This window comes from Papilio xuthus, unplaced genomic scaffold (genome assembly GCF_000836235.2).
Source record: "Papilio xuthus unplaced genomic scaffold, Pxut_1.1 DF824888.1, whole genome shotgun sequence".
In the NCBI taxonomy this organism is placed as follows: domain Eukaryota; kingdom Metazoa; phylum Arthropoda; class Insecta; order Lepidoptera; family Papilionidae; genus Papilio; species Papilio xuthus.
In genome coordinates, this window is record NW_013533761.1 from 1,219,072 (window position 1) to 1,246,590 (window position 27,519).

Sequence of the window (27,519 nt, forward strand, 5' to 3'; positions counted from 1 at the left end):
ACAATTAAAAACAAAATCGATACTTTCAACTTAACAAAATTTGTAGATGTCTCATAACAAAATAAGAATTCACAAGAAAATATTGCGGATTTATTTGCTAATTCTGAATACCGCAATGGTAATATTGTGAGCGTGTTTAATTGTTAAATGGTTTACGAAAGCATTGTAATAAAGAAGTCAATAATAAAGTAATTATAAGTCATTTATACGACAAAACTTTATTTTAGAATTCAACTATGAAGTTACACTGTCGTACAACATGATATATTGCTAAAGTTAGCAAACAGGCAAATTGTTTTCTAAGCGAAGCACAAATGGGCACGTAAACGAATTACGTCGATGTCTTTCATCGAGATTTTATTTCGATGTTTAAACGATGCGCCTTCACGCGATACTGAATTATTCATGTACCAGATCCGCACTTAAAATGGCAATCAGTCGCAGAGCGAAACTCATAAAACGTCAATTGGTTTTGCTGGAATGGACATCGGATGCTTGTGGCTGAGCGCATATAGTAAAATGGAAATAAGTTTCAATTAACTTTTGATCAACGGACGATCAACTACAGACTATACGAGCTTTCGACTTTACTTTTGTCACAACAAAATAAATGGAAATGTACATTTTTTCACATACACTCGTAATATTTAGTTTATTAATGTTTTTTAATTTATCTTATATATAAAAATCTGTCACAATTTTGGTTCCCATACTCCTCCGAAACGGCTTGACCGATTCTCATGAAATTTTTTGAGCATATTGAGTAGGTTTGAGAATCAGCCAATATCTATTTTTAATCCCGCGCGGACGGAATTGCGGACGACAGCTAGTTTTTCTATAAAATAATACATATAAACGGCTTAAACACTCACTTATGATCGTCCGGTGTCGGCCCCTTTATCACCCTTATTTGATTTCTATGTGTACTCCGAATTTTATGACTTCCAAACGAATACTTTTATTATCTTTGAAAAGGTATAAGAATTCTTGTGTATTTTAATAATATTCAAAACATTTCATTATCTTAGTGTATATCAGAAATATTGTTAACTTAATTTATCGGTAAAAGCTCTATAGAACATTTTATTTTTTTTTTCAAAGAAAAATAATAGTTGACAAGAAAATAATACTTTGTTTGTTTTTAAAAAGGTAAAATTTGTAATGTTCATGTCACCTTGACCTTTTGTTTTTATTAAATGCAATGATAAAACAACACGCGATCGCAACATTTTGTAACAAGTTTCCACAGACATACATTTATTTGTATTAAATAGAAATTAAAAAAGATTGCCTGCAGCGAAGACTAATTAAAGTAAACGCTAGTTAAGTTACATAAATCCTGGTGCAGTATAAGATAATTTAAATAAATTGTTTTCATAAGATAAGTCGATTCGAAACTTATGTTCTCAATTTATAACGCGTTATACCAAAGCATAATAATACTATCTTTGTTATTCCTATATAAAAACAAAGACTATAATTTTGAACTTGTTATTTTTTTAATTTTAATGTTGTGCAATTTGGTTCGATTCTTGTAAAGTAAATTTTATAGTAAATTTCTCTTTATTTTATTACATAAACTTATCAAATGAAAATGCTTGGCTCATATCAAGCGTTGTGTATATTAAAACACTTCACATAAATGTTTAAAATTAAGTTTTACAACTTCGCTCCACTCAAGGTCCGTATTAACTATGTAGCATTTACTCGTCCCAAGGATATGCCTATAACAGTTTCTAGAATAGAAACAATCGATATTAAACTTATCATGCATTTACGTAACTATATTATTTATTGAGTGAATGTCTGGAACACAGGCAAAGAAGTTATAGAGTGGACATTACGAACACTGCGCTTCAAATATTTTAAGCATACGTACAATCTGTCACTTTGTCTCACTGAAAAGTCAATAGTCACTTCGCTATTTCAGCGATTTCAGGTGGGCGCTCGCTCGTTTGCCACCTTATGATATAAAAAAAATCCTTTCGAGCATACGGTGTGTTTCTCAAAGTCCCGTCCATTATTTGTGAATGTCTTTGCATATAGGAATGATGGTATATAACTGAAACACGTGTCAGATGTAAGTTTAGATCTCACCCCTGATGTAACTTTGTTTCTTAATGTTTTTGTAACGTTTCCGCAGTGTAAACCTGTATAATACCGAGCCTAAAATTAGTCTTTATACAATCTTCTTTTCATAAACTCGGCAAGATGTCACGCTTGCACGCAACAGTTTGAAACATTTATATTAGGCGCAAGTTTAACCAATGCGACCTCGAAATACGTTATTACTTATGTAACTAACTATGAACAAAGAATGTCTTGACTGTCATAAAAATATGAGTCAACATTTTTACATAGACTATTTTTATGTAACCTAACCTTTATTTAAAAACACCAAGAAACCCGATTGATTGACGAACCAATGGATGAGATAGCGACATCTGTTGGCTGAATTTCAAGACAGTTATTTTTTATTTTAACTAAATATACTACATCTATATAAGTTATAAACTCTTATAAGACAAGAATAAACTCATAAGACATAAGTATTTAAATAATTCTATTGGTTACTTAGCTTGTTACTTAAAATGTATGTTATTTGCTAAATTGATGACAGGTGACAGGTTTTGAGGTGCGAAGTCGAGGTTTGTTTACACATGCTAAAAGTGCATTTTACATGATGTCGTTTTGCATCTACACGATGCCATTTGCCACCTTATGTTATATAAAAAAACACATCAAGTTTTACATAATTATAATTTTTGCATTTTTTTCTTTATTTTTAGCCATTTGAGACTAAATTTGTCAGCAAAATAGATATTTTGTAGGTTTTTTTTTATTATATATTTGTAAAGTAATTTTAGTCTTTCACTACTTTTTATTATCTTAATTATTATGTTGAAATTAAATTAAATAACAGGAATAACGTAGGCAAAGAAATATAAATGAAAAATAACATATTGCTTGATAAATATTTCATAAGAAAATTTCTCGTTTTCAACATCATATTTTATTTCCAAAGCAAACATATCTTACAGAAATATTTTTAAAAGAAATAGTGACAAACGTTTTTATTTCACAGAGTAAATATAAGAGAAAATCGCGGCCAAGTGTTTTATTAGCGCTTGGAGGTCAGTACGAGGCTCACGCGTCTACAGAGACACGTCTTTTAAACCAATGTTTATAGACGTTAGACGTTTTCAAAGATGTTTTACTTACACTTCAAGGCAAATGCATTGCACGGCTTACGGAGTGCACATTTGTGATTCTGTTTTAAAGGTAAATAGGTTAGTCATACCGCCTGTAAGATATCTAGGAAGTAGGTCATCTGTTGCAGCTGCTGCAGCTATTCAGACTTACTTGTGAGGAGGAATAATTGTTATTTATTGGCGTCACCTTTGGGAAACATTAGCATTTACAAATTAGAGTGACAAATAGTTAGATGATGGTAAAGTTAACACCAAATAAATGTGCCTTAAGATTTATTTCGCGCAAATAGTTTGAACAACGTAGTAATAAGAAACAATATAAGGAATTCATTTAGCTATTTTTAGCTTTCTTTTAAAATATGTTGAAATTACAATAACTTAACTATATTATTCATTGGTAAATATTATAAAGCTTTTATGTATTGTTCTTTTGATGAACGGATCAAATTCGGTTTTTCATTTTAAAATCTTCTTCTTCTTGAGGTGCCTCTCCGACTAGCGAAGGTTGGCGATCAGATCTCCATATTTTCCTTTGTCTCATTTTAAAATAATGCAATTTATAATAATATTTGAATATTTCAAACATTGAATAATGATAACTAGCTAGGAGACTGAGATAGTTCGGAGACAAAATTGCATGGTGATCCCTTCTGAATACAGATGGATATATTATGGAAATTGTTCTGTATCAAATGTTCAGATAAGTGACGGTCGTATATGTAATATATGCGGTCTACGATAGTACTATATCGCGTTTACTCGCTACATTGAAACAACGAACATCTTAATATAATCATAAGAAAATATTAAATAAAAAATAATATTTACAATATTTTTATAGATTTTAATTTTCCCGGGAAATAGAATATTGAAAGCGTAGTATCCGGGATTCGAGAACTCGCGACAAACGTAAAGTGTTCGAGTACGGTAGGGTAGGGTAGGGCAACGCTGGCAATACCGGCCGCTGCTCCTAGCACGGTGTGTTTATTCTGCCGCGTATATCGACCGACCGGCACGGCGAGCGCGCGCCGTCAGTCGCCGCGGCCGAACTGCTCGGGACGCTCTCCTCGCGCACCGTGACTCCACCAGTTAACTAACACAACAAATCCGACACCAACTGTTTACTAAGATCCAGTAACAAGCCAGTTAAAAGCGGATAAAACCAGTGCTATTATTTGACCTTGAACGTGATCATCAACGGACAATTGACAGATTTGTTGTGTCATTCAGTGCCGCTGATGCTGCGCTGGATTTCATCTGGTGGACGTCAAAACGGTAAGACAAATTACATAGATTTTTTTTAATATTGACTGCTTTTGTGAGGCTAGTTGAATTTAGATCTATTAAGAATTATCGAATGTCTAGAAACTTTAAGGGTAGTATGTCCGTAAAAAGGTTTCTATTCTAATTTTTGATATTATTATGAAATTTCGTCAAAGTTAATATTTGGTGACAACATAGTATATTTTGAAAGTTAAAGATATTCATTGAACAATACAATTGTTACGACAGCGTGTAGACCAATGACCGGTCCGTAATGCCTACGCCGTAGCAGTTGTAGTAGACGCTCGTAGCAATTACTATCATAATTCTTCAAGGTATCGCTTTGTGGAAACTTATTTTATAGTTTTGCTATTTTCATGGATTTTTTTTTGTAGATTATTTTAATATTCGTTACATGTTTGTAAGTAATATCAATATTCAAAAGTTGTCAGTATACAGTAATTTTTTTAGGTAATTTGTTTTTTATAATTTTACTCGACGTTTTTGCGATACAAAAATCGCTCTATATAGTTTCAATCGTTAATATTTATAATTTTACTCCATCATTAATAACAGTTGAAAAATTACGTTAACATATTATTTACACATTAATTAAAAGTTAAAATTAACTATTTAACTTTAAGTATACAAAATCAATTATAGTACTAATATTAAAACACCAACTATTAAATACGAAGATGTCATACTAAGTATATACTCGGAAAATGAAATCTTATATCAATAGTTTCAAATATAGCCTATATATTATAGCTATCCTTGAGATTTTACTCGCGACAGATTTCTGGATGTTTGCCAACGCGCTGATCGTGCCTAAGAAGCCTAGCCAAACTGATCCTGTCAATTATCCTTCAATTTCAATCATCTACCTAATCTCTAAAATATCGATAACAGGTCTTAGATTTGTTATTCCAAGAATATTTTGGTATATAGTATATGATTCGTCATCTCTTTAATTTTCCAATTAGCTTTCGACATCGACTTCGTTCACATCGAATTAAAGAAAACATACTAGCCTATGCTTTCTTTCAGACTGTTCAACACTTAGGCCAAAATTCAGGCTGTATAGCTGTTCGGAACATACATAATTACATCCATCCATCCATTCATCCAAGCTGTTACTTTTAAAAAAGTTCAATTGAAATTCAAACATATTTTCCAAAAATTAATTTGTTTAAAAAAAGACGGTCGCCTGATGTTTGAATTCAAAATAATAAGATTTTTTAGAAGTATTTCAGATTTAAAAATAAATTTCTAAACGGTTTTTAAGTTCAATATTCTTAATGTAAAAGCCGTGTCGCGTAGGTGAAAAGCAATTGAGATTTTATTTTAAAAATGTGGGGATATTTCTTTGCAGATTTTAACATTCTATTAAACTGAAAGCTACTTGTTTGGAAACGTTTAGTCCACATTCATTTTATTGTAAAAAATATTCCTCTCTTCTCCTCTTTATGAAATATCAAGTCTTGCAAGATGTTATATTATAGAGTATGACAGACGGATTTCAATATGATTGTTTTAAAGAAATAAATTGTTGTTTAAACCAAATTAGATAAAATGATGTAAACACTTATAAGTGCAATTTTGCACTTTTACACTTATAAGTGCACTTATAAATGTAATTTAGCATTTAAAATGAATATGATATTTATTTTCCTTTAGGTACAATAGGGGTTATTCAAAACATTTTAATAGGGTGTTAAAAGTGCACATATTTCTTTCTCTGGCTGATTTAAGTTTTGATCACTACATTTTAATTTAACAAATTACATTAAAAAAAACTCCGAACATTCAACAAGCCATTAAAAATAAAATATGAATTATATATTATAATAAAGCCTAATAACGTGCAAAACAGTCTGACCGGTTCACATAAAACTTTAACTAACATGTTACAACGGTACTCACCTGCCCTGACCTTGATTTTAGTTTGGATTGCATAAATCATGTAAACGTTGTAATGTTTTAAACACGACTTAATTAGCACCCTGCCTAATATACACTCAAAAGTATTAACTTAAAGTTAATTCATTAATTTCTTTATTCTCAGCTGTTATATAGATTTTTTGGAGCTATGAATAAAAAAGCGCTTCACCAAGATCCAACTTGAATAGGCATATCTCATCCTTGTACAGTTCTAACCAGAGAATCAAAAATAATTCTAATGGACAAAGGAAACTATTAAGAATGTTTTAATGCGCATATAAATATTTATTATTTCATATCCTACTAGCTCTCGCCCGCGACTTCGTCCGCACGGGTTTTAATAATAGATAGTAGCCGATCCTCAGACCTATTGAATATGCATATAAAATTTCAAAAAATCTCTCAAGCGGTTTCGGTGGAGTACAGTAACTAATATGGTGACACGAGAACATAAGATTACACGTATAAAGGTGTAAGAAAATTATAGAAAAATTCATTAATAAAATTGTACCAATATTTACACAGCATGTCCTTTAATGTGTTTTATCTTGAAGGCAATAACTTACGACCTGTCACCGAGTTGTCGGCTTGATGTATGTTGGTTAATAAAAGTACGCGACAACTACAAAATGCAAACATATTGCTTTTACGGCATCAATTCACCACTCGATACCAACTAGCAACGAAATTAACTATCAATCAATATGCAATCTTATGTAAATAAATTATAGATTGATTTTAATTTTATTCTATATTTAAATTTGCTCATAAACTAAGAATTTATGTATAGCAATAAATTAAATTATAGTTACATTTAATAATGTTCTGTGGAATCTGTAACGGTTGAAAGGAAAATTTAACCACTTTTATAATCCTAAATTAATGATTGAAGTTCAACGAATGTCATTAAGATATAATATTTAATAAGAGTATTACCCAATAAATTAATTTTGTCTAAGAAATTTATTAACATAACCGTCAGTTTTCACTGCCACATAAAAACATTGTTAAAAAACATACTGGCTACCTTTCAAATAATAAAATAGAATTACATATGTTTTTCAGATGTGCAAAGTAACATGCCTATTTATTTTGGGTTTATTAGATACCCGAAATTATAAATTCAAATTATACGTCTTTTAATTCAATGAAATAAAGACTACATGAGTGATTTTTTTTTATAAATTTCTCAGTTATATTTCAAAAGCGAAAGCCTCTTACTTCATTATTACCAACAATGGTGCAACCTTTTCAAATAATTGAACGAAGTAAATGAAAAGCATTTAAATTTTATAAACCACAGCAATCCTTTCTTTTTATCGCTTTAACAAAGAACGAACATTTTTTAAGTTCTTTTATAAAAATAGATATAAAATTTTATTTACCAGTAGTGTTTTATTTATGTAAAATATTTAACTGCCAGTTATTCTATTGTTATTGGATTATTTAGCTATTTAAAAAATAAATAAGATAAAAAAGTATTTTGCTTCATTTGTTTTGAAGTGATCATTGGTTCACACAGATATAAAAACAAATTAAAATACGTCTATGTTATTATTTGTTGGATGTGCGGTTTGGTATTTTAATTTTTTTTTTTGAAAACCTGTTAAGTAGTTTTTGAGTTTTTTGTGTTGAATTGCAATTTTTTCTAGAATATTAATATATCGTAGATGTGAAATTGATAAATTGGTATGCAACGTATACCTGCTAATATCGGCACAGAAATTCAAAGGTAATTAACTTCACGTATACAAATGTGGAGCGTCGGTGGCTCAGTGGTCAAGCACTTGACTTGCAATCTGCAGGTTCTCGGTTCGAATCCCGCCATGTACCAATGTGTTTTTCGATTTCCGATTTACATATGTACATTTTTCCGACGTTCTTACGGTGAAGGAAAACATCGTGATGCAACCTGAGAAGAATTTCAAAGATATGTGTGAAGTCAACCAACCCGCACTTGGCCAGCGTGGTTGACTATGGTCTAATCACCCTTAACTTAGGTTAGGCTCCAATCCCCTCGGTGGGGACGTATAGTGAGCTGATGATGATAATGATGATGAAACAAATGTGAATGACTATAGGCTAGTCACCACTAAGTTGAAGAGGGTCTGACCCCCTTGATGGGGATAGATGTATTAATATTGCCTTATGCACAAAGGGAGTTATCTATCTTCGATATTAACTCCAAGTATATCGTAACATAAGGTTGGGATACAACAAATTGAGTGTCCCCATTCACGCCCAGCTTTATGACGTCATAATACAAGAGACAGTGACAATACGCCTTACTGCTGCTATATTTTATTGCCGGTTTGTCTTTAGGGATTTATTCACCCTAATAAATAATACTTATAACTATATTGATAGGTTTGTACTAATACTTGTTTATGAATATCTTATATTTATCGTAAACTATCAACTTGCCTTGACTTCTCTCGGATAAAAGTTACTCACCGTGTTATTTCTGTTAGCGATGTAAATATGGGAATCTAGTAGTTTTTGAGTTGAACACATTGAATGTGACAGATTGGAATTTATTTAAGAGGCATTTTTTATTTTATGTCATTACCTAAAAAGGAATTTTAACAATACTTAGGAATGCTTTAAGTAGGCTATATCGTACGGCAAAATTTTTTTTTCAAACATCAAGTTCTAATAGCCTTATACTGTTACTGTCTTGAAACTGTCAACTCCAACTGCTTAAAACAGTCCATGTATATTTAAATACGAGCTAAAATGTTTCTTATAGTAAATGTTATAAATATTTGAAGGTTTAATACAAGACAGGTCGACCTTCCAGTCCCTTCTGTTCGTTTCGTAACTTAACCTTTTCTTTACAATAAACTGCATCTCAGCGTAGACTAACAAAGGCTTGAAGTGCTATTGTATGTGACGTCACACTTTCGGCAGTTCGCTAAAAGATCAATGTCGATAAGCCGACATTAAAAAGATCATGAACACTTCATAAAAAAAGCTGTGCATTATTTTAACAGATTATACGCAAATTTGATATAGCCAAAATGTTATCCATTGTTTTGATTTTATAAAACGGAAGTTGTTAATAAGTTAAAAAATACAACAGAAAACTGATATAAAAATTTGGGCCATGTTCGCGTTATATCCCATAATTCTCGCTTTTACGACTCGTAAAACGGGACTTTGGTGGGTAAATTTTATTCCTTAATTAGGTTACATTTCTATTTTACAGGCGACTCTAAACTGAGAGAGAGATATGAATTCTTAAATTTCAATCGTCTAATGAGTTTCTAAAATATAAACCTTACATTTTTGAAATTTTTTTATCTATATAAATATGAATAGATAATTTGTTTATCATTATTATTTTACATTTATTTAAATATAATTATAATTAATAATTTTTAAGTACATTAAATAAAATAATTTAACATCTACTTTATTTTCACTGATTTTTTTTGTAATTTATTCGGGAATTTCAACGCTAAGTATTTTATTTCTGTTTGTTCAAAGATTGTGAAATCACAATAGTATATTTTAACATGTATTGCGATAGTGAAAAACAACGCTAATAAACTCACATGTTCATCAAACAAAATTTTCATAAGTTTTCTTATCAAGCATCATCAAGCATCGATTTTTTCATTTGGAAGATACCATCTCAGTGAGAAAGCGCACACAATGGCATAAGAAAAAGTCCCATAAAATCATGTCGAGTTAACTCGGTCTTAGGTGAACCACGTGTCACGTTGGATATATAAACTAAATTTGGATAAATATCTTCTATATTGGATATTTCTTGTGTGAAGCCAAATTACAACATATTGCTTATAAAAAGATGTTCTGTGAGAGAAAAGCACAGATCGGGAGGTGTTTCTTTATGTCTTAAAATTTTGCTCATCCGCGCGGAATTAAAAAAAATTGATGAGTACTCTATGTGTTCTTCCAGACTATGTTCTATCATCATCATCAGCTCACTATACGTCCCCACCGAGGGGCTCGGAGCCTACCCTAAGTTAAGGGTGATTAGGCCATAGTCAACCACGCTGGCCAAGTGCGGGTTGGTTGACTTCACACATATCTTTGAATTACTTCTCAGATATGTGCAGGTTGCATCACGATGTTTTCCTTCACCGTAAGAACGTCGGATAAATGTACATATGTAATTCGTAAAATCGAAAAACACATTGGTACATGGCGGGATTCGAACCCAGGACCTGCAGATTGCAAATCAAGTGCTTGACCACTGAGCCACCGACGCTCTACGCTATGTTCTATATGTTTGCCAAATTTCATCTAGATCCGTTTAGCCGTTCTGGAGATACCTTGAAACAAACATCCATCCATCCATCCATCCATCCATCCATTTAAATATTCGTATTTAGAATATTATAATACTAGGAGGAAGAAGTACACATACATATTTATATGCCGCATATATACTATGTTAAACATAGTTTGATATTCATATAAACAGGTATACGAGTGTAACTCAATTGAGCACAAACTCGAGATCGCAGTGGAAATAAAAATGTACGTTGAATTTTATATCTCGATATATAATCTTGAAATAGACGTCATGTGAACGATTGGGTCTGCCCTTGTGTGTATCGGTGAACAGTGCATTCCGGCCTTGACACGGCCTTCACCCCGCCCCCCGCTACACCCCGCATCCACCCCGCGACCCTGCACTATGCATGTAATACGGACATTTCTATAAATTGTTCGAATCAATCTAACTACACTAGTTTGAGACGTAATCTTATTTGTATTTTTATCTTAGATTGTATTGTTTTTCTTTTTCTTTCTGTTTTGTAATATTAGTACGTGAGATACACCAAATCGCTCGTTCATGAACCAGGAGACTCCTTCATATATTGCACTTTTAATACCTTAATAAAGAAATTTGAATTTGAATCTTTTTCTAGCCTTAAACAATATTAAAAGATGATATGATACAATACAATAATATCTTAACCAATATTACTATGCGTAAGTCGCTACTAAAATCTCCGGGTCCCCAAGATTTATGTTGCTTTGTGTACGATAAGCCTTATAGTCTTTTTAAAAAGGGTAGATACGTACATTAAAGGCCGAAAATGTGTCCATAATTCTTTTGATGCTGTGAATGTTCATCAGTTACGCTACACAATACTACAAAAGGAGAAGGAAATTATGACAAATGCATTTCTAAGTGAAAGAAAAATTTAAATATTTATAAAGAGTTTGAATATTATTAAGCATTTTTAACCATTATTTATACGTAAAACTTTTTTAACATCAAGTGCTTTTTCAAACTTTAGTGCGGTATTGTAGTTTACATTCAAATTAAAGTAAAGATTCCTAAAACTTCTCATTTGGAGAGTTTTATTTTTCGAAACTTCGGTAGCCTTTGACGTTTTAAATCGTGTTTTAAAGAACTCGTTAAGAAAATCTGTTCTTAGCTTTTAAATGTAATTGAAAATGTTTAATAGAAATGCTTATATGAGAAAGTATTTAATTTTTATTATACTTCAAGGGATTAATTTAACTTTAAGTGATTACTATGTTGAAGATATTGCAATTCGGAGTAACACCAACTTAGATTTATTGTTCAACCAGTTGACTTAGATGGCAGGTCATTAAACTTTTTGGAATCGATATTCATAAAAGCGTGCGTAAAAAGTTGTTTAGGTGGTCTATCAATTAAAGGCAAGACAATCTTACCACAAGGGAAATATCACAGACGTGTTAGTGTCAAAGTCAAATGAGTGACCTTCATTTATACAAGTTTCTCACATTAGCATTGTTTCCTAAACACTGTTTTCGTGAAGTTGGAAATGAATTATGTATGAAAAAAGTTATACATTCTTTACCGTCTAATCACAGATAATTTTAGGTCTAGAACAGTCTTTCCCAAAGTGGGCGATAACGCCCCCTTGTGGGCGCTGCAGATCTCAAGTTGCGGGTTATAGTAAAAGTTTCGTTTAGAATTCTCTGTTAATATACATATATAGGTCACAATAATTAATTAATTTAATATGAAGTTACAGTGGTTTTTAAATATGTGAAAATATGGGGGGGCTAAAAAAATATTTATTCTCAAAGTGGGCAGTAGACAAAATAAGTTTGGGAACCACTGGGCGAGAATGTGAAAAGACCAGCCACTTTACACTGGATAAACATTTTTATAGTTAAGATCATATTATAAATACTGATTGCATTTTTTTTAGAATAAATATAATAATTGCAAAAATTAATTTCTTAAAATTTATCTTTGTGAATGTTCTTTCGTAAACTTCTATTTTTCAGTCTATCTTATACTGAAATATGAATCGTGGCAAGATTTAAATAACTGTTTGTATTATTTACTATAGTAATGCTTTTTCATTTGTTTCAGGTGCAAGTAATGCGGAGTTCCCGGCGTGGTAAGTCAAAAAGACTAAAATTAACTCTTAATTGAATTAAGATTTGAATTTTAAACATTGTTTTTAATGATAAAGTAAATTTAATAAAGATTTGTTCCAGATTATTATCAAAATTATACATAAATAAAATATAAAATTTTACAAAAAATGAAATGAACACAAACATATCAGAGGCAAAGCTCTCAGCTATATTAAATGATATATTATTGAAAATGAAAATGTATATGAGCGGGCATATCAAAAAGCGTTAACATACGGTCAATGGATTTCTCATGGAGCGTGTTCAGATGAATCAGTCTTTGCCGGGCAAGTATCACCGAGCTGAGGCATCGTACAAAAGCTGTTCGCAATCTCTGCCGCTAGACATATTGTAAGTATATTTAATTTTATTTACTGTCATTATATAAAACGGTCAGTAAATAAGCAATAAATAAATATTCTGGACTATATATGTAATTGAAAGAAATCTCTTCAAACAATAATAACACAGCATAAGGATGGGGCACAATTAAAATAATATATAATATTAAACTTTGACACTAATAGAATATTAAACAACTTGATTCTGAGTAAATCTCTCAATAGACTCTTCATCACCATCACTATAGTCCCCACCGAGGGGCTCGGAGCCTAGCCTAAGTGAAGAGTGATTAGGCCATTGTCAACCACGCTGGCCAAGTGCGGATTGGTTGACTTCGCACATATCTTTGAATTTCTTCTCAGATATATGCTGGTTTCATCACGATGTTTTCCTTCACCGTAAGAACGTCGGATAAATGTACATATGTAAATCGGAAATCGAAAAAACATATCGGTACATGGCGGGATTCAAACTCAGGATCTGCAGATTGCAAGTCAAGTGCTTAAACCCCTAAGCCACCGACGCAATATTAGCTAAACGCTAATATTTTCAAAAAAATCTCGTAAAATGGTAAATTAATTTGAGGTAAATTAAGTAATACAAAATGTTAGATTGGAGTGAATCGTGAATATATATTTTATTTTTCACGTAGTTTTTGATGAGAGTAATTTTCTTTTCATAACCATAATTGTATGTTGGTTAAGTTTTGTCGTTTGCACATAATTTTTTCCATACCTTCCCCTTACGGTGTGAAATATGATTACTTTCGCGGCTGCTTATTACTTTGATTGCTTTCTAATCTGATTCCGATACGCAAATTCGTATAGTTTGAGCTAATTTTATTATTATTTTTAACAATTGTTATTTGTTACATTGTTTTTGTAGTTTACGTGTATTCCGCTCCGTATTTTATCTTGCATATTTTACGAAATTTGTGAATAATGTTGTTTTTATTTTATTTAAAAAATGTATTGAATTTCATAAAAAAATGCAATAATTACTACTATTAGTAATTATTACTACTTTAATTTCATATTTGTAAGGCATAATAATATTAGCTTTCGGTATCGAATGCTTACAATATTTCGAAATTACATTTCATAAAGCAAACACTAATATCAATCCAATCGAACTAAACAAATACAATTGCGAAGACCAATTGAGAATTGCTTGCGTTTCACAAACAACCGAAATATCAAAATTAATTTTCAATATATCAGCTATAGCATATAATAGGTACATTGGAATGCCACGTAAAGTAACAAATTATGACAAGAGCGTTCTCTGGTGTTCATATACCTTGCGAAATATTGATAAAAATTCGATGAATGGTCGCCTAGAGAATAAGAACGAACGTTTTCGACCTAATTGCTTTGTGAGTTCAACCGTTCAAACGTTCTCGACTATACAGATGGTTGCCGCGCTCGTCGTTCCGTCCTGCGGAAGGCGAACTGGCGGACTGCGTGTTGGTGGTGGGCGTGTCGCGGCCCAAGCTCGCTGCGGCCTTACTTTCTGTCACGCTACTATCACTATTCCTGACATTCCATGTCTTGTATGACAGTGCGTTGTATAGTATACAGGTAACATTCGATTTTGTATATTTATATCATAACTAGCTGTCGTCCGCGATACCGTCTGCGTCGAATTCAATAAAACTTAATTAATAGCCCATGTGTTCTTTCAGACTAGGTTCTACATCAATACCAAATTTCATCGAAATATGTTGAGCCGTTCTAGAGATACCTTCCAATAAATATCCATCCATCTATCCTTCCACTTATCCGTCCATCTAAATATTGTCATTCATAATAGTAAGATATTAGTAAGATTGATTGCCTCCTTCGGTGTCGTTTAATATTTAAATAGGCTTTCCAGCGGTGTAGATTTCTTACAAATTAAGAAAATCCTGGTGACCTTTGGCCAGCTAATTGGTTAGCAATCATAAATAAAGACTGAGAAGAACGACTTTACTATAGTTCAGATGAAGGTGTGACTAAGTAATTAATTAGTAATTAGTTTTCTTTCTTGGTATCCTAAGACTGAATTCAAAAGATTAATTTTAAGGTTAGGTTTTTAAATATTAAAGTAATTAAATAAATTAAATATTGTTATAATATTGTATTGTTATTTCTTGTATTAATCGGGATGATGGAATATGTAACGTGAAATATAATACGTGTTCAATCAAGTATTTTAATCGATTCGCCTCAACGATACACAAAATGTTAATAACGTTGACATTCAATTAAGCATACCACATGGGGGACTTAATGCTTGTATACTTTATGCACACAAGCCTACACGAATCAATTATGTGTACACTTGAATTATTACAACGATCATTATAGGCCGATAGAATATGTATCGATTACAAGGCTACCAATGAAAATGTCATGCTATTAAGGTTCCTTTATTAAAGGCTAGGAGACAACCTTGTAATTTTCCAAGTAGCTTAAAAGTATTCTATTTTCGATGTAACCTTGTCTATGAGATTTTCAAAGGTTACATTGTAATTGTTATGAATTACGTTTTGTATTGTTTGTAATTCTTTAACGCGTGATTGATTCAAAAGAAAAACCATGCTGGTTTAATTTCGGTCAATTTTAAAAATACCCACATAGGTTAGGTTATAATCGTATGCAAAATTTTCAAATAAATATGGCCGAATGTAACATAATATAATTTAAGCAATTAGTTTTACATTGTAATCTTAATATTTGTTTTACTTACCTTGTGTAGGCAGCGAGTATGGTATCAGCGGCACATGAAAATCACAACCTTCTTGAAAATCAACAAATAAACACGCGCACTATAAATCACCCCATGTCACTGAGGAAACGACTCAAACTTCCGCGACCGCCTCGGCCTGTCCGTAGACTGCCACAGGTAATAATATCGCATAATACTTATTCTTTGCCAAACGTTTCTTTTGAATAAAGAACACAACAGCCCCAATAGCTTCGATGATCAAGCTTCTACTATTTAAAATTTTGAATTTGGAACATTAAAAGACTTTTGCTAAATGATTTAATTTTTTTTTAAAACAGAAAAAATTAACGTTTTTTTTAAGTTTAAAATTAGTTATTACTTATTAATAAATATAAATATTTTAAATATAATTATGATATGATTTGAACAATTTATTTGAACGAACCAAGTTATCCTGCGAATTAACAAATAAATTTGATAAATTTATGTGTCAACCTTCAATATTTCTATTTTATGACAGGCTTTGATAATCGGCGTACGAAAATGTGGTACAAGAGCTCTTTTGGAAATGTTGTACCTACATCCAATGGTACAAAAGGCGTCAGGAGAAGTTCACTTCTTTGACAGAGACGAAAACTACGCTCTTGGCCTCGACTGGTACAGAAGTAAAATGCCTCTTTCGTTCAAGGGCCAAATAACAATTGAAAAGAGTCCCAGTTACTTCGTTACACCGGAGGTAACTTGCCAGTTTGATTAGTTTTGTTTTTTAATATTTGTTTACCACTAATCTGTAAATAACCTTCACGATACTGGATGAAATGTACGTCAGGTGCGGTGTTCTTTGTTTTGCATGTTCATACTTAACAGCGAAAGGCTTTGTGTTAGAGCCTAGGCCCTGGACCTAGGCCTATTCTTACTAGCTCCAGGTCAACCCTAATATGCCTTTCGCAATATGTAGAGTCTTCGGTAGACTAATATGGTTTAGATTATCTCTACAACGATTTTTAACAATCTTTTTATGATAATAGGTACCAGAACGAGTGCGTGCGATGAATTCTTCGGTACGTTTGCTGTTAATCGTGCGGGAGCCAGTGACGCGTGCTATATCTGATTACACGCAGCTGAGGAGTCGCGCGACGCCGTCAGCGCCAGCTCATGCTCTTGTCGCGGGCCACACGCCGCATCAAGCCCTCGATGCTGCGAAACCATTCGAACATCTCGCTATATCACCGGATGGATCTATCAATGTAGCTTATAGGTATAGTTTTATGTTAACTTTATGGCTGCTCGCATTCGCAATAGCGATATTTCTCACTCAAAAGAGATGATTCTCACCAACCCAATAAATTGTATTTTAGGGATTGGTGAGAAGAAGTAAAGGGCATAAGCCAGCGTTGTCAGATAGCCTATTAGGTTTGAATCTTTTAATACAATTCTTTGATCAGTTGAAGCAACGCAACGGTATAAACAAAAATATTTACATAACATTAAAAAAAATCTTTTTAAATTAATTCCTAAAAAGATACAATGTCAAAGTTAAATAAGTAACATTTTATTGACTTTTCTGAATTGTTATATGTTTATAGGCCAATAGCTATATCACTGTACCATGCTTATCTGCATCGATGGCTCGAGGTGTTTCCCCGCGAACAAATCCTTGTGGTGAATGGAGATCAGCTGATCGAGGATCCAGTGCCGCAGTTACGTCGTATCGAGAAATTTCTTGGTCTTGAGCATAAAATTGGTAAGTTCATTCTCTGGTAAAGGAAATATTTGCACCGTATTTTAATTGGTAATTTAAACGTACTACTACTATAATATATAATTTAATTACTGACAAAGTTCTAAAGTCGGTTTGTGAAGAAAAATATAAGAATTTGGATAATTACTTTAAACCTAACTGCTTTTCATAGAGCAATATTAAGTTATTTTTTCATTATTGTGCATTTTATTTGTAGGTAGGAAGAATTTCTACTTCAATGAAACGAAAGGTTTTTACTGTTTACGTAATGACACTACTGACAAATGTCTTAGAGAGACAAAAGGTCGAAAGCATCCGAGAGTTGACCCAGCGGTTGTCACAAAACTTCGTAAGTTTTTCGTCCAGCACAATCAAAGGTTTTATGATCTTGTCGGTGAAGATCTCGGATGGCCTGAAGATTAAAATACTGTAATGTAAATTATAACTATGTGATCAAAATACATATCAATGTTATATACGAGTACATATCAAAACATATCATTAGTTTAAGATTTTTAAATGATTATACATACATTTACGAATAGATTAAGCACTTGGATTATTTATTTATAGTGAAAATGAATTTAAATATATCTACTTAATTATGTATTTAAGAAATAGATATTTACTACCGCTTATTTGTAGTTGTGTTATTAAGTAAGATTTTTTTTTTATTTTTTTTTATTAATAAATAATAAAGATAGATGTTTAGTTGTTAGCATTTTTAAATTATTTATTTTCGGCAGCGTGTAAGAAAGGGATCAAGTGTTTTAAGAACGGAAAGCGAGAGTTGGATTTACCTTAGTAGTATTATTTGTTATATATGCAGCCTTATAATAGAAATAATCTACAAGCATTTACAGTAAAGTACTGATTTGATAAACCGACCCACTGGAACCCTGAGCAATATATTTTTATACATTATTATTAAGTGTGCAATCTTATACAATGTTGGTTAGATATACAGAGTATGAATGTACCTGTGTGTGATCATTTCATTATTAGAAACGATTAATTTTTATTAATATAAGATAATATAGTAATTTTAAAATAATATTAAAATGAATTAAGCGGCGTATATTTTCGCTTTCTACTATAGATGTTGTAAATCGTGTTGTGTGTTTGTCTCTGTGTTATTAAATGTGACTTTTCTCTATCTTAGAAAACGTTTCATTATGTCCAAAATTCAATACTTGATCGATATTTAAATGTAAGTTATTACTTTGTTAAACTATCTTCATTAGACCAAATGTATAAGCAATTGTAGAGTTCGAAAAAACAATTTTTTTCTGAGTGTTTTATAATTCTTTGAAATATCTTCTTTACTTACATTTGTGTGAATGTTGTGATTCAAACAGTAAAATCAAATAACAAAAATTAAAAAGTCACTAAGTTTATTATAAACGTTAGTTTCCACTGCTCAAAAACAAGTAGAAAATATTATATCAATCTACACATCTAGCTCTGTTTTTCAACAGAATGAAAAGGATGGAAATATTTTTTTGGTACAAGTTTTTACGCAGTGTAAACTAACGTTATATAACACATTTTTTAAATGATATTCGACGCGGGTTTTAGAAATATTCTATTTAAGTGTAACGTCCAAGACTGAAGAGCTAGGTGAATAAGTCTAAGTAATACCTATTTAGCATAAAATGTCCATAGGTAATACGGTAGACGATCGAAACGAAGCGCTCAGAAGTAAATCACCACGGAGGCATTTTGGTATCTTCGTATTTTTTTTTCCCAAATTAATAGCTTCCAAATCCAATTCAGAATCAACGAATATTTACATGTTTTTTGTATTTCGAAATTATTAAAAAAAATCATATAATAAGCACGTGCACACAACATATAAGATATTATAATTGTGATTATCAAATTGTGTGATGAATTGTACCTATATAAAGTTAAAATCCAATTTATTTGGAAAGATGTTTAGAATTATGCTGAAGTATATGTGATACGTCACCCCAAACTTAGGGGAGGCTCCGAGCACCTCGGTGGAGACGTATAGTGAGCTGGTGTGATGATATGTCACAACATAATAAAAGTTAATATTAAAAAAAGTCGACTAATTGGATGAAAATTAATTTTATTTAAATCGTATCAGCGCATGGAGTTTAGTCAAAAGGAGAGTATCCTAGAACAGACGTGTATTCATGGAATCGCATGAAAACAAAACGAAAAATGGATTTAAGGTACTCAAAAATAACTATCTATATTTATATAGTACTAAATATTTATCATAACTAAGGGTGAAAATACACGGACGGGCTCTGTACGCATCACTTTACGTCGTCTCCGATGATTATGTCCTGCGTAGCGTCTCGTACGTTATTCCGAGTTGATGTTTGGATAAAATTGTATTAGATCCAGTAAATTACTTTTTAAATTATTTGTCAATACTTCAGCAAGTTGTAAACAGAAGAATATCAAGCATATCAAATTTATCAATTAATTATTATAAATTAAATGTTAAGTTTTTAGTAGATTAAATTAGATGTTTACATTTATTAAGTCAATCTTTTTAATATTAAGATTATTTTGTTTAGTGCTAATTCACTAGTTAATAGATAATTTTAATCACTGTTAAATGTTGTGCACTTTCATTAAACTTAGTTAAATTTCGTATTAGGGCAATAATTTTGTATCAAAAGAGTTATTTAAAGTTATAATTTTAAAAAAAATTAGTTAATGTACTATAATCGACAAGTCTTGTGGTGTTATAGTTTCTTGATCTCTATATAATACTTTTGCATTGTTATTACAATCATTTTAATATTTGTTAATTAAGGGTTGATATACACCGACTATATTAAACAGACGTTATCTTAAGCAGCAACTGTGAGCTGCGGCTGTGAATAGCGAACTTGTCGTGTCGTACTGATACTCTGCTTGAAGTTGTCCGTGTATATTCTCCCTTACCTTTATAAAGTTTAATTAATAATTTTAAAGTTTTACGTATGCCTATTTGATATAAACATATCTGTAAATATCTTCTTAAACTTTCTTTACTTGTGTAAATTGTACGTCTTCAATAAACATTTAAACTATTTAAAGCAGTGTTTTATTTTAGTAATTATAGTCTTTGCAGTAACAATTTTAACACGCAAATATTGGATTGCGAATTAAAAAAAAAAACGTCGAGCAAAAAAAAGAAGTGTCTTAGTTCAAACCATTAGATATTTTTTAACATAACTATATATAAAAGAAAGTCGTGTTAATTACACTATTTATAACTCAAAAACGGCTATACAGATATGGTTAAAAATTGGTGAGGAGGTAGCTTAGAGCCAGGAGACGGATATAAGATACTATTTATTCTTTTTTTTTCGAATTTATGCCTCGAAGAGCTGCTTTTTATTTAACTTATCTATATTTTAAGTTTTTTTATATGTCAACGCGGACGGAGTCGCGGCCGACACCTAGTATTTTTTTCAAATAAAGTTTGTTAATTATGAGTCATCATTTTCTTTGCTTTAAAATAATATAACAAAAAAAGAAAAATCTTGTCTTCCCTAAATGCGGATAATAGAAAGTGAAATAGGCTCACAACGAACTCCACGCCATTTACCATGACTTCATTATTAATGTAACGACCAAGTGAAAAGGAATAACTAAATTATGCAAAATGTCAAGTGATTTGAAATGTATAACACAAAAGGAGAATTTTTAAATGTTTAAGAAGTTTGAGCCCCAGCTTGAAGTTATAATTTGAACAACGAAGTAATAAAATTGAAGTATGTATTCTTGTTTTTTTAGTAATTTTATTTAATATGAACTTACCAGAGAATTATTAATATTAACTAAATTTTCAATGAAGGCAATAGAAAATTTTAAGTACTTAAAAATAATTCTTATTAGTATAGTACTATTAGGAAGAAAATCCGAAAATTTGGCAGTGTATTGACCCAACACTGGCCTTACTGTCGACGTTTGTGTCCCCTCACTATTCACTCTGACACTGGACTTTGTAATGATAGCACTTCGATCGCGCTAAGTGATTCGAACTAATAATGTCTATGAGTACAAAGTAAATTAAGATTTTATTATATACCAATACGATGTGCAGTAGAGAAAATTTGAACCCTTACCCATTTCAATAAAAATTTTAACAGTGCAAACTTATCATATACATATGTACATACTAAGTTACAGATGTAATGATGACGCTATGCTGCATTATATTCGATCCTAAGTGGGTAGCAAATTTATTTCTCTAACTGCACAATATGAAATCAGGATAAACGTTTTCAAGAGGAAATCTTTCTCTGTATGTATTTGATCTTAACATCAAACCAAGATCTACAGATGACATCTTCTTGACCCACTTACAGTAATCCTAATAAGGTAAGTAGCTTCAGAAAACGACCTTAAATGTTATAAAAATGTCGTTTAAAAAAACATTAAGAAGCTTATGTTCCGGAGTCTTCCTGTTATTTTAGGTTGTATCTTTAAGAGATTTTTACAAGACGACCTTTTACAATAACCTCACCCAACGTTAATGGATATTTTTATTAGCTGTCATGGCTCGTAAAGTGATACATTTTAATATTGAAAATTCGCTTGACACAATTAAATTTTTTTTGTAGTCTGTATTTCTAAATGGATATAATCGTTTCTATCCAAATTTTATTTACGTATTCTAGTCGCTAAAATATCCTTAGACAACAGTGTAAGTGTTTTGTTTATTCGATATCATAACAATTTTTTTCTACTGCAACAGTTTAGAATCTACAGTAATCGACAGCGCTAAAGTATGTGGCAAACAGTCACGACACCGGAACCATAGTGGAGTGTAAAGCCTCTTTAACCATGCATTAAAATATTAGGGTATCAGCAAAACTTCGCTTTACGTTCGCTTTGCAGCTGTGTACTACAGACTTTACTAATTGCAATTCATGTAACGTTAACAAGGGTGGTACAGTCGCGCTCGTTATCGGTGCCCTGCTACGAATCATTTCACTGCAAGCGATGAGCCCGCACTACACGGAACCCTTTCAATTTTACAGTAAACCGCTATCATGTCAATTGACTATCTACTAATAGATTAATTTTTGTGTATATTTACATTTTTTTAACAAAGAAATAATTGAAGTATTTACGACAATTTTATTGATTAAGAATACAACATACTGTCGAAAATTGAATGAATAATATAGGTAATTAAACTAAAATAACTTGCAGTAAAAAATCCTTGATTAAATTTGCAGAAAGTGTTCAAACCAATTATTTTTTTCTTTGTACTTAATACTTAAGTACTTAATAATTAAGATTTTAAAAGTCGTTAAATAAGACAAAGAACACTTGAAACGAAAACATAAGTTTAGCTGTTATTTCCGTAACCAATTTTAATAGCATCTGTTCCTGGCAGACTTTGTGTCTCGGACGACGGCCAACTTATACAATATTTTGTTGAAACTGTAAATCATAAAAGACACTGCCATCTACACTAATATAACAAAGCTGGCGAGTTTTCAATGCGCTAATTTTATGAATAAACTACTTATTTATTTGACAAATGAGCAAGCAGCTATATGATATCGTTGAAATAGTCAAATGACAGTTTCCATAGACATCTCTTAAGAAAAAAGTTTACACCAAAGGTTGTATTACCACTGAGTAGTATTCTATCTTTTACGATATAATATCATGTGCTACGAAAGCTTGCGTTAAATAGGTTACATATTCATGTTTACAATAAAAATTATCACATTGTATAAAGTAGGAGGATGTAGGGTGGGTACTTTATCAAATTTAAGCATCCTATAGCGACACTCAGTAGACCGCGGAAATGTTACATTATTCAAAACACTCCCCCGAGGTCGGTCGGGTTCACGCACGTACGCTTTTCATTCTCATAAAAACAAGGGATTGTTGTTATAATAGTCTATGGATGATTTTATATTTAATACTACGATAATAATAATTTTGGATTGCTATTGATAAAACACGTAAACATATCGTCTTCTCTGTTACTTTCTATGAAAATGATAGAGATAAAAATACACGTTTGTTCAGTTGTTTCAGAAGTGAAAACCCATGGCAAAGTACGATGTAGACTGTATTTTATTCGTGTTATTGACTCTATATAGTTTTATTACTATATTTTTATTTTTATCTAAAAGTTGTTGAAAATCGCATATCAATAGCAATACAAGCATATCTTTTGCATATGATATTATAGTTTTTGCTCTTAAATATGACGTGGGTCCACACACGTTTACTATAAGTATATTCGAATTAAATTACTTTTATCCTCGTCCTCACCATTTTTATAGCACTGAAGGTTTTTTAGCAGGAAGCTTTTGTACATTGTTACTTTTCTATTGTGTCGCAAATGTTTTCTGACACAAATAAAAGTCATATAAGGAAAACACGTGCGAGCCTACAACGTAGATGAATAAAATGAATTATACGTCGCTAGAGGGCACTCCGTTTCCGCAATATTTTACTCAGTTTGTATATTAAAACGATGATAGTTTTAGACATTATTAGTTGAAATCATTTGGCGTGAATGACGTGCTTTCGTTAATAAGTCAAGTGTCAGATTGATTACTGAGGGGACATAAACGTTGACACTTTAATAAGGCTAGTGTTCTTCCTAACAATAGTTATAATTTCATGTTATACTATCTATCGAGTCATTTGTTAATCGACGTTAAACAACGTATATTTACTCTCTTCTTTAAATGTGTTAAAGGTAACAAATAGAAGGCACGTGGCTATGTTTCCCTGCATTTTTAATGCCCGACGGCCTGACAAATGGGGTCACTGATTAACCTCCATTCAAATAAGTTCATTGTGGAAAACATGTGCCTCTAAATAACACGTAAATTAATTGATTAATAATGCTATAAACTAAGTTATCTAACTTATTATATAAATGCGAAACTTCAAATGGATAAATATCTGTTAGAAGGTATCTACAGAACGGCTGCATGGATGTCGCTGAAATATGGCATAGTCTGAAAGAACACATAGGCTATTTACTAAGTTATTTTTTATTCCGCACGAACGGAACCGCGGGTAACAACTAAATATTTCATCAAATGAGTATCATTTAATATTATAAATATAAAACTTGAGATGGATGGATGCTTGTTACAATGCTACTCCACAATGGTTAAACGGATCTTGATGAATATTAGAACAAGGATGGATCACAATAAATAGAGAACGAAGCAACGATAATTAGTAAGCAATAAAATGATATTGTCAACATAACTATACAGGAAATTACAAAACAAGGCAAAGAGTTTTTCAATTTGCAATACATAAACTCGTAAATGTACAAAGTACTTCAGGTGGGACTATAATTGGATGTGCTCACGATGTGCAACCGTTGTAAATGTGTGATAAGCATCTCAGAGGAATTTACACTGAAGCCCGGAATGATTATACACCTGCACACACTATCACCATTACAATTATTATTGTGACTATTTATAATTAATAATATTAATTTAAAGCGCAAACTTGACTAACTCTTAACGTAATTGCGTCGGAATAATATCTAATTCTAAACTGTATCAAAGAATTGTTATATAGAGTTAGTTGTTGTTATCTTATATATATATGAAAATTCGTGTCATGATGAAACTACTGAAACAATTCTTATCAAATTTTGTAATTATCCGTAATTTGGTTCAACTTGGGAGATAGAGTAGTTTTTATCTCAATTAATGATTTTTTTTAAATTCTGCACGGACGGTGTCACAGGCAACAGCTAGTATTCTGTAATATTTTGGTAAGTATTTTACAAAATTATTTCAGTGGTGCATTTTTCACCTTTGGGATATTTTTTCGCTTGAGATTTCGTAGATACAATAGCTATAGTGACAAAGTTATTAGGTTCCTTTAATGCCCGGATTTAAAAAAGCATGCACACTATAGTAGTAGGAAATTGAATCTAAAACAAAATTACGTTTAGCTGCCTACTTAGTTTTTGTTTCAGCTAATTGGCTTCACGAACCCTATTAACAATGCACTTTGAGTTGTATAACGCTTTTAAACGGCTAAAAGTACCAAGCCGAAGTTACGTTTGGAACAAAGAAACCGCGGCGCTGTTAATTAGTGTATGTAATTTTCTTTAGCCACTTTCAAAAGGGAAAAGAGTGAATAATTGAATATGTTTATTTCTTTAAAATATAATGAATATCTTTATTTAAAAAGAAGCAAAGCTAATTCAGATAAAAAGTTTTGTAGAATTTAACAGGATAGACTCAATATGCCATCCTATTTGTCATGCTCTTCCTCTGCAAAAAGCAAGAATAATTTAGCGTTAAACTCTTAACTTCTGTCAAAACCTATGTTTCAAAGACAACGACATAGGATAGCACTATGTTACAAATGATACGAGTACATACATTAGCTTCTATTACCGTGGGTCTCGGAGACCAAAATCTCCATTTAAAACATATCTCTGCTTTGTCATATAATGATAGGAATGATGATATGTTTTAAGCAATGATTTTGGTCTCAGAAAGTCACGGTTAGTGGTCACGTTACAAGTTGTGTTGCTAAGCTACAACAAGCAAGTGCTAAGTTACAGGCACGTGTTATCGAACCCTCGCTATATCGAAACTTAAGGCACGCCCTCGAATAACCCCATTTCGTGATTACCTTACCCAGTACCTACTAACCATCAGGCTTACGTGCAAATCTGTAGCAAATAAATTAATATGCATGTGTTTTGTAGTTTTACACGAAGTTCGCATATGATTACTATAGTAACAAAAACCTCGGACTAAAACAATAAGTATGTTTGTAAAGTCTACTAATTACTAATATTTAAATACGAACCTGTGGATTGATGGATGTTTCAAGGGATCTCGAGAACGGATGCATGGATATCGCTGAAATTTTACATATATAGATAATCTGTAAAACACGAAGGGAAAGGGGAATCGCTGACGGAGTCGCCCGTGACAGTTTGTTATTTGTTTTGTTACTATGAAATAACGCATACGTAATATACACGTAAAATTATCAATTGAGATCAATAAATTAAATTTAAAGAATTGGATTTTTTCTGAAAAGTATAATACAACAGAGAACTAAAATAATCATTAGGTTAGTTTAATACTATAGTGGCTCTAATCTGGTATCCCATTGGTGACATTAGCGACATAATCTCATTTTAAATTTATATATAACGCAATTATTATATATTATATACTAGTTAATATTGACTTTGTGAACATTACGAATAAATAATTTGTATATTGGGACGGAATTATCAGAGTTATAAATATTTATAAGTATTAGGAAACACTATTGAGTTTGTATGACGATTATTTTCATGGATAACGCTTAAAGCTTTTTTCTAATGAATTTTGTATTTATAAGTTGATGAACTCTACGCTCCAAAATAATTACATGCTCGGATACGTTTTGCGCTGACGATGAGCTATTTTCCAAAACATTAACTAGAAGATGTAAAACTAGTTAAGTTGTAGTCACGCGACTAACATAGCAAAATTCTGATTTAAAATATAGACATAAGAAACCTACATGAATGTTCTAAATTGAATAACAATTCATTTTATTCTTCGAAAGAGTAACAGAAATATTTCAAGGCCGTTTTAAAAGTAAATTATTTCCTTTAAACAAGAATTTCGATCTAGAAGTAACAAGTGAAGATTTATCTTGCAAGAAAAAAACAGTGTCAAATGCATAAAAATCCAATATCTTAAACGATTATTAAGGTATTTATTTATATTTAAAAATGTGACCTTGACCGACCACGAAACATTTAGGCTTTTGAATTAAAAGTTAGGTCACCTGTTAATAACTAAAGAAAAAAAATCTCCTTATGCTGGGGTTAAATGTAAAACGGGGCCAACCCAATTCCCTAAACTTTAGCCGTATGACCTTTATACATGCGGGTGAGTTGAGATT

General features: G+C 31.6%; 1 protein-coding gene across 1 annotated transcript; it reads left to right on the plus strand.

The window, feature by feature from the left end:
* Window positions 1–13,036: 13,036 nt before the first annotated feature.
* Window positions 13,037–18,036, plus strand: Hs3st-A (Heparan sulfate 3-O sulfotransferase-A). Its single transcript, XM_013325014.1, has 7 exons — window positions 13,037–13,172; window positions 14,575–14,743; window positions 15,903–16,049; window positions 16,393–16,608; window positions 16,901–17,130; window positions 17,459–17,616; window positions 17,831–18,036. The coding sequence occupies exons 1-7, from the start codon at window positions 13,075–13,077 to the stop codon at window positions 18,034–18,036; spliced, it is 1,224 nt and encodes a 407-aa protein (XP_013180468.1). The 5' UTR covers window positions 13,037–13,074.
* The last annotated feature ends 9,483 nt before the right edge of the window (window positions 18,037–27,519 follow it).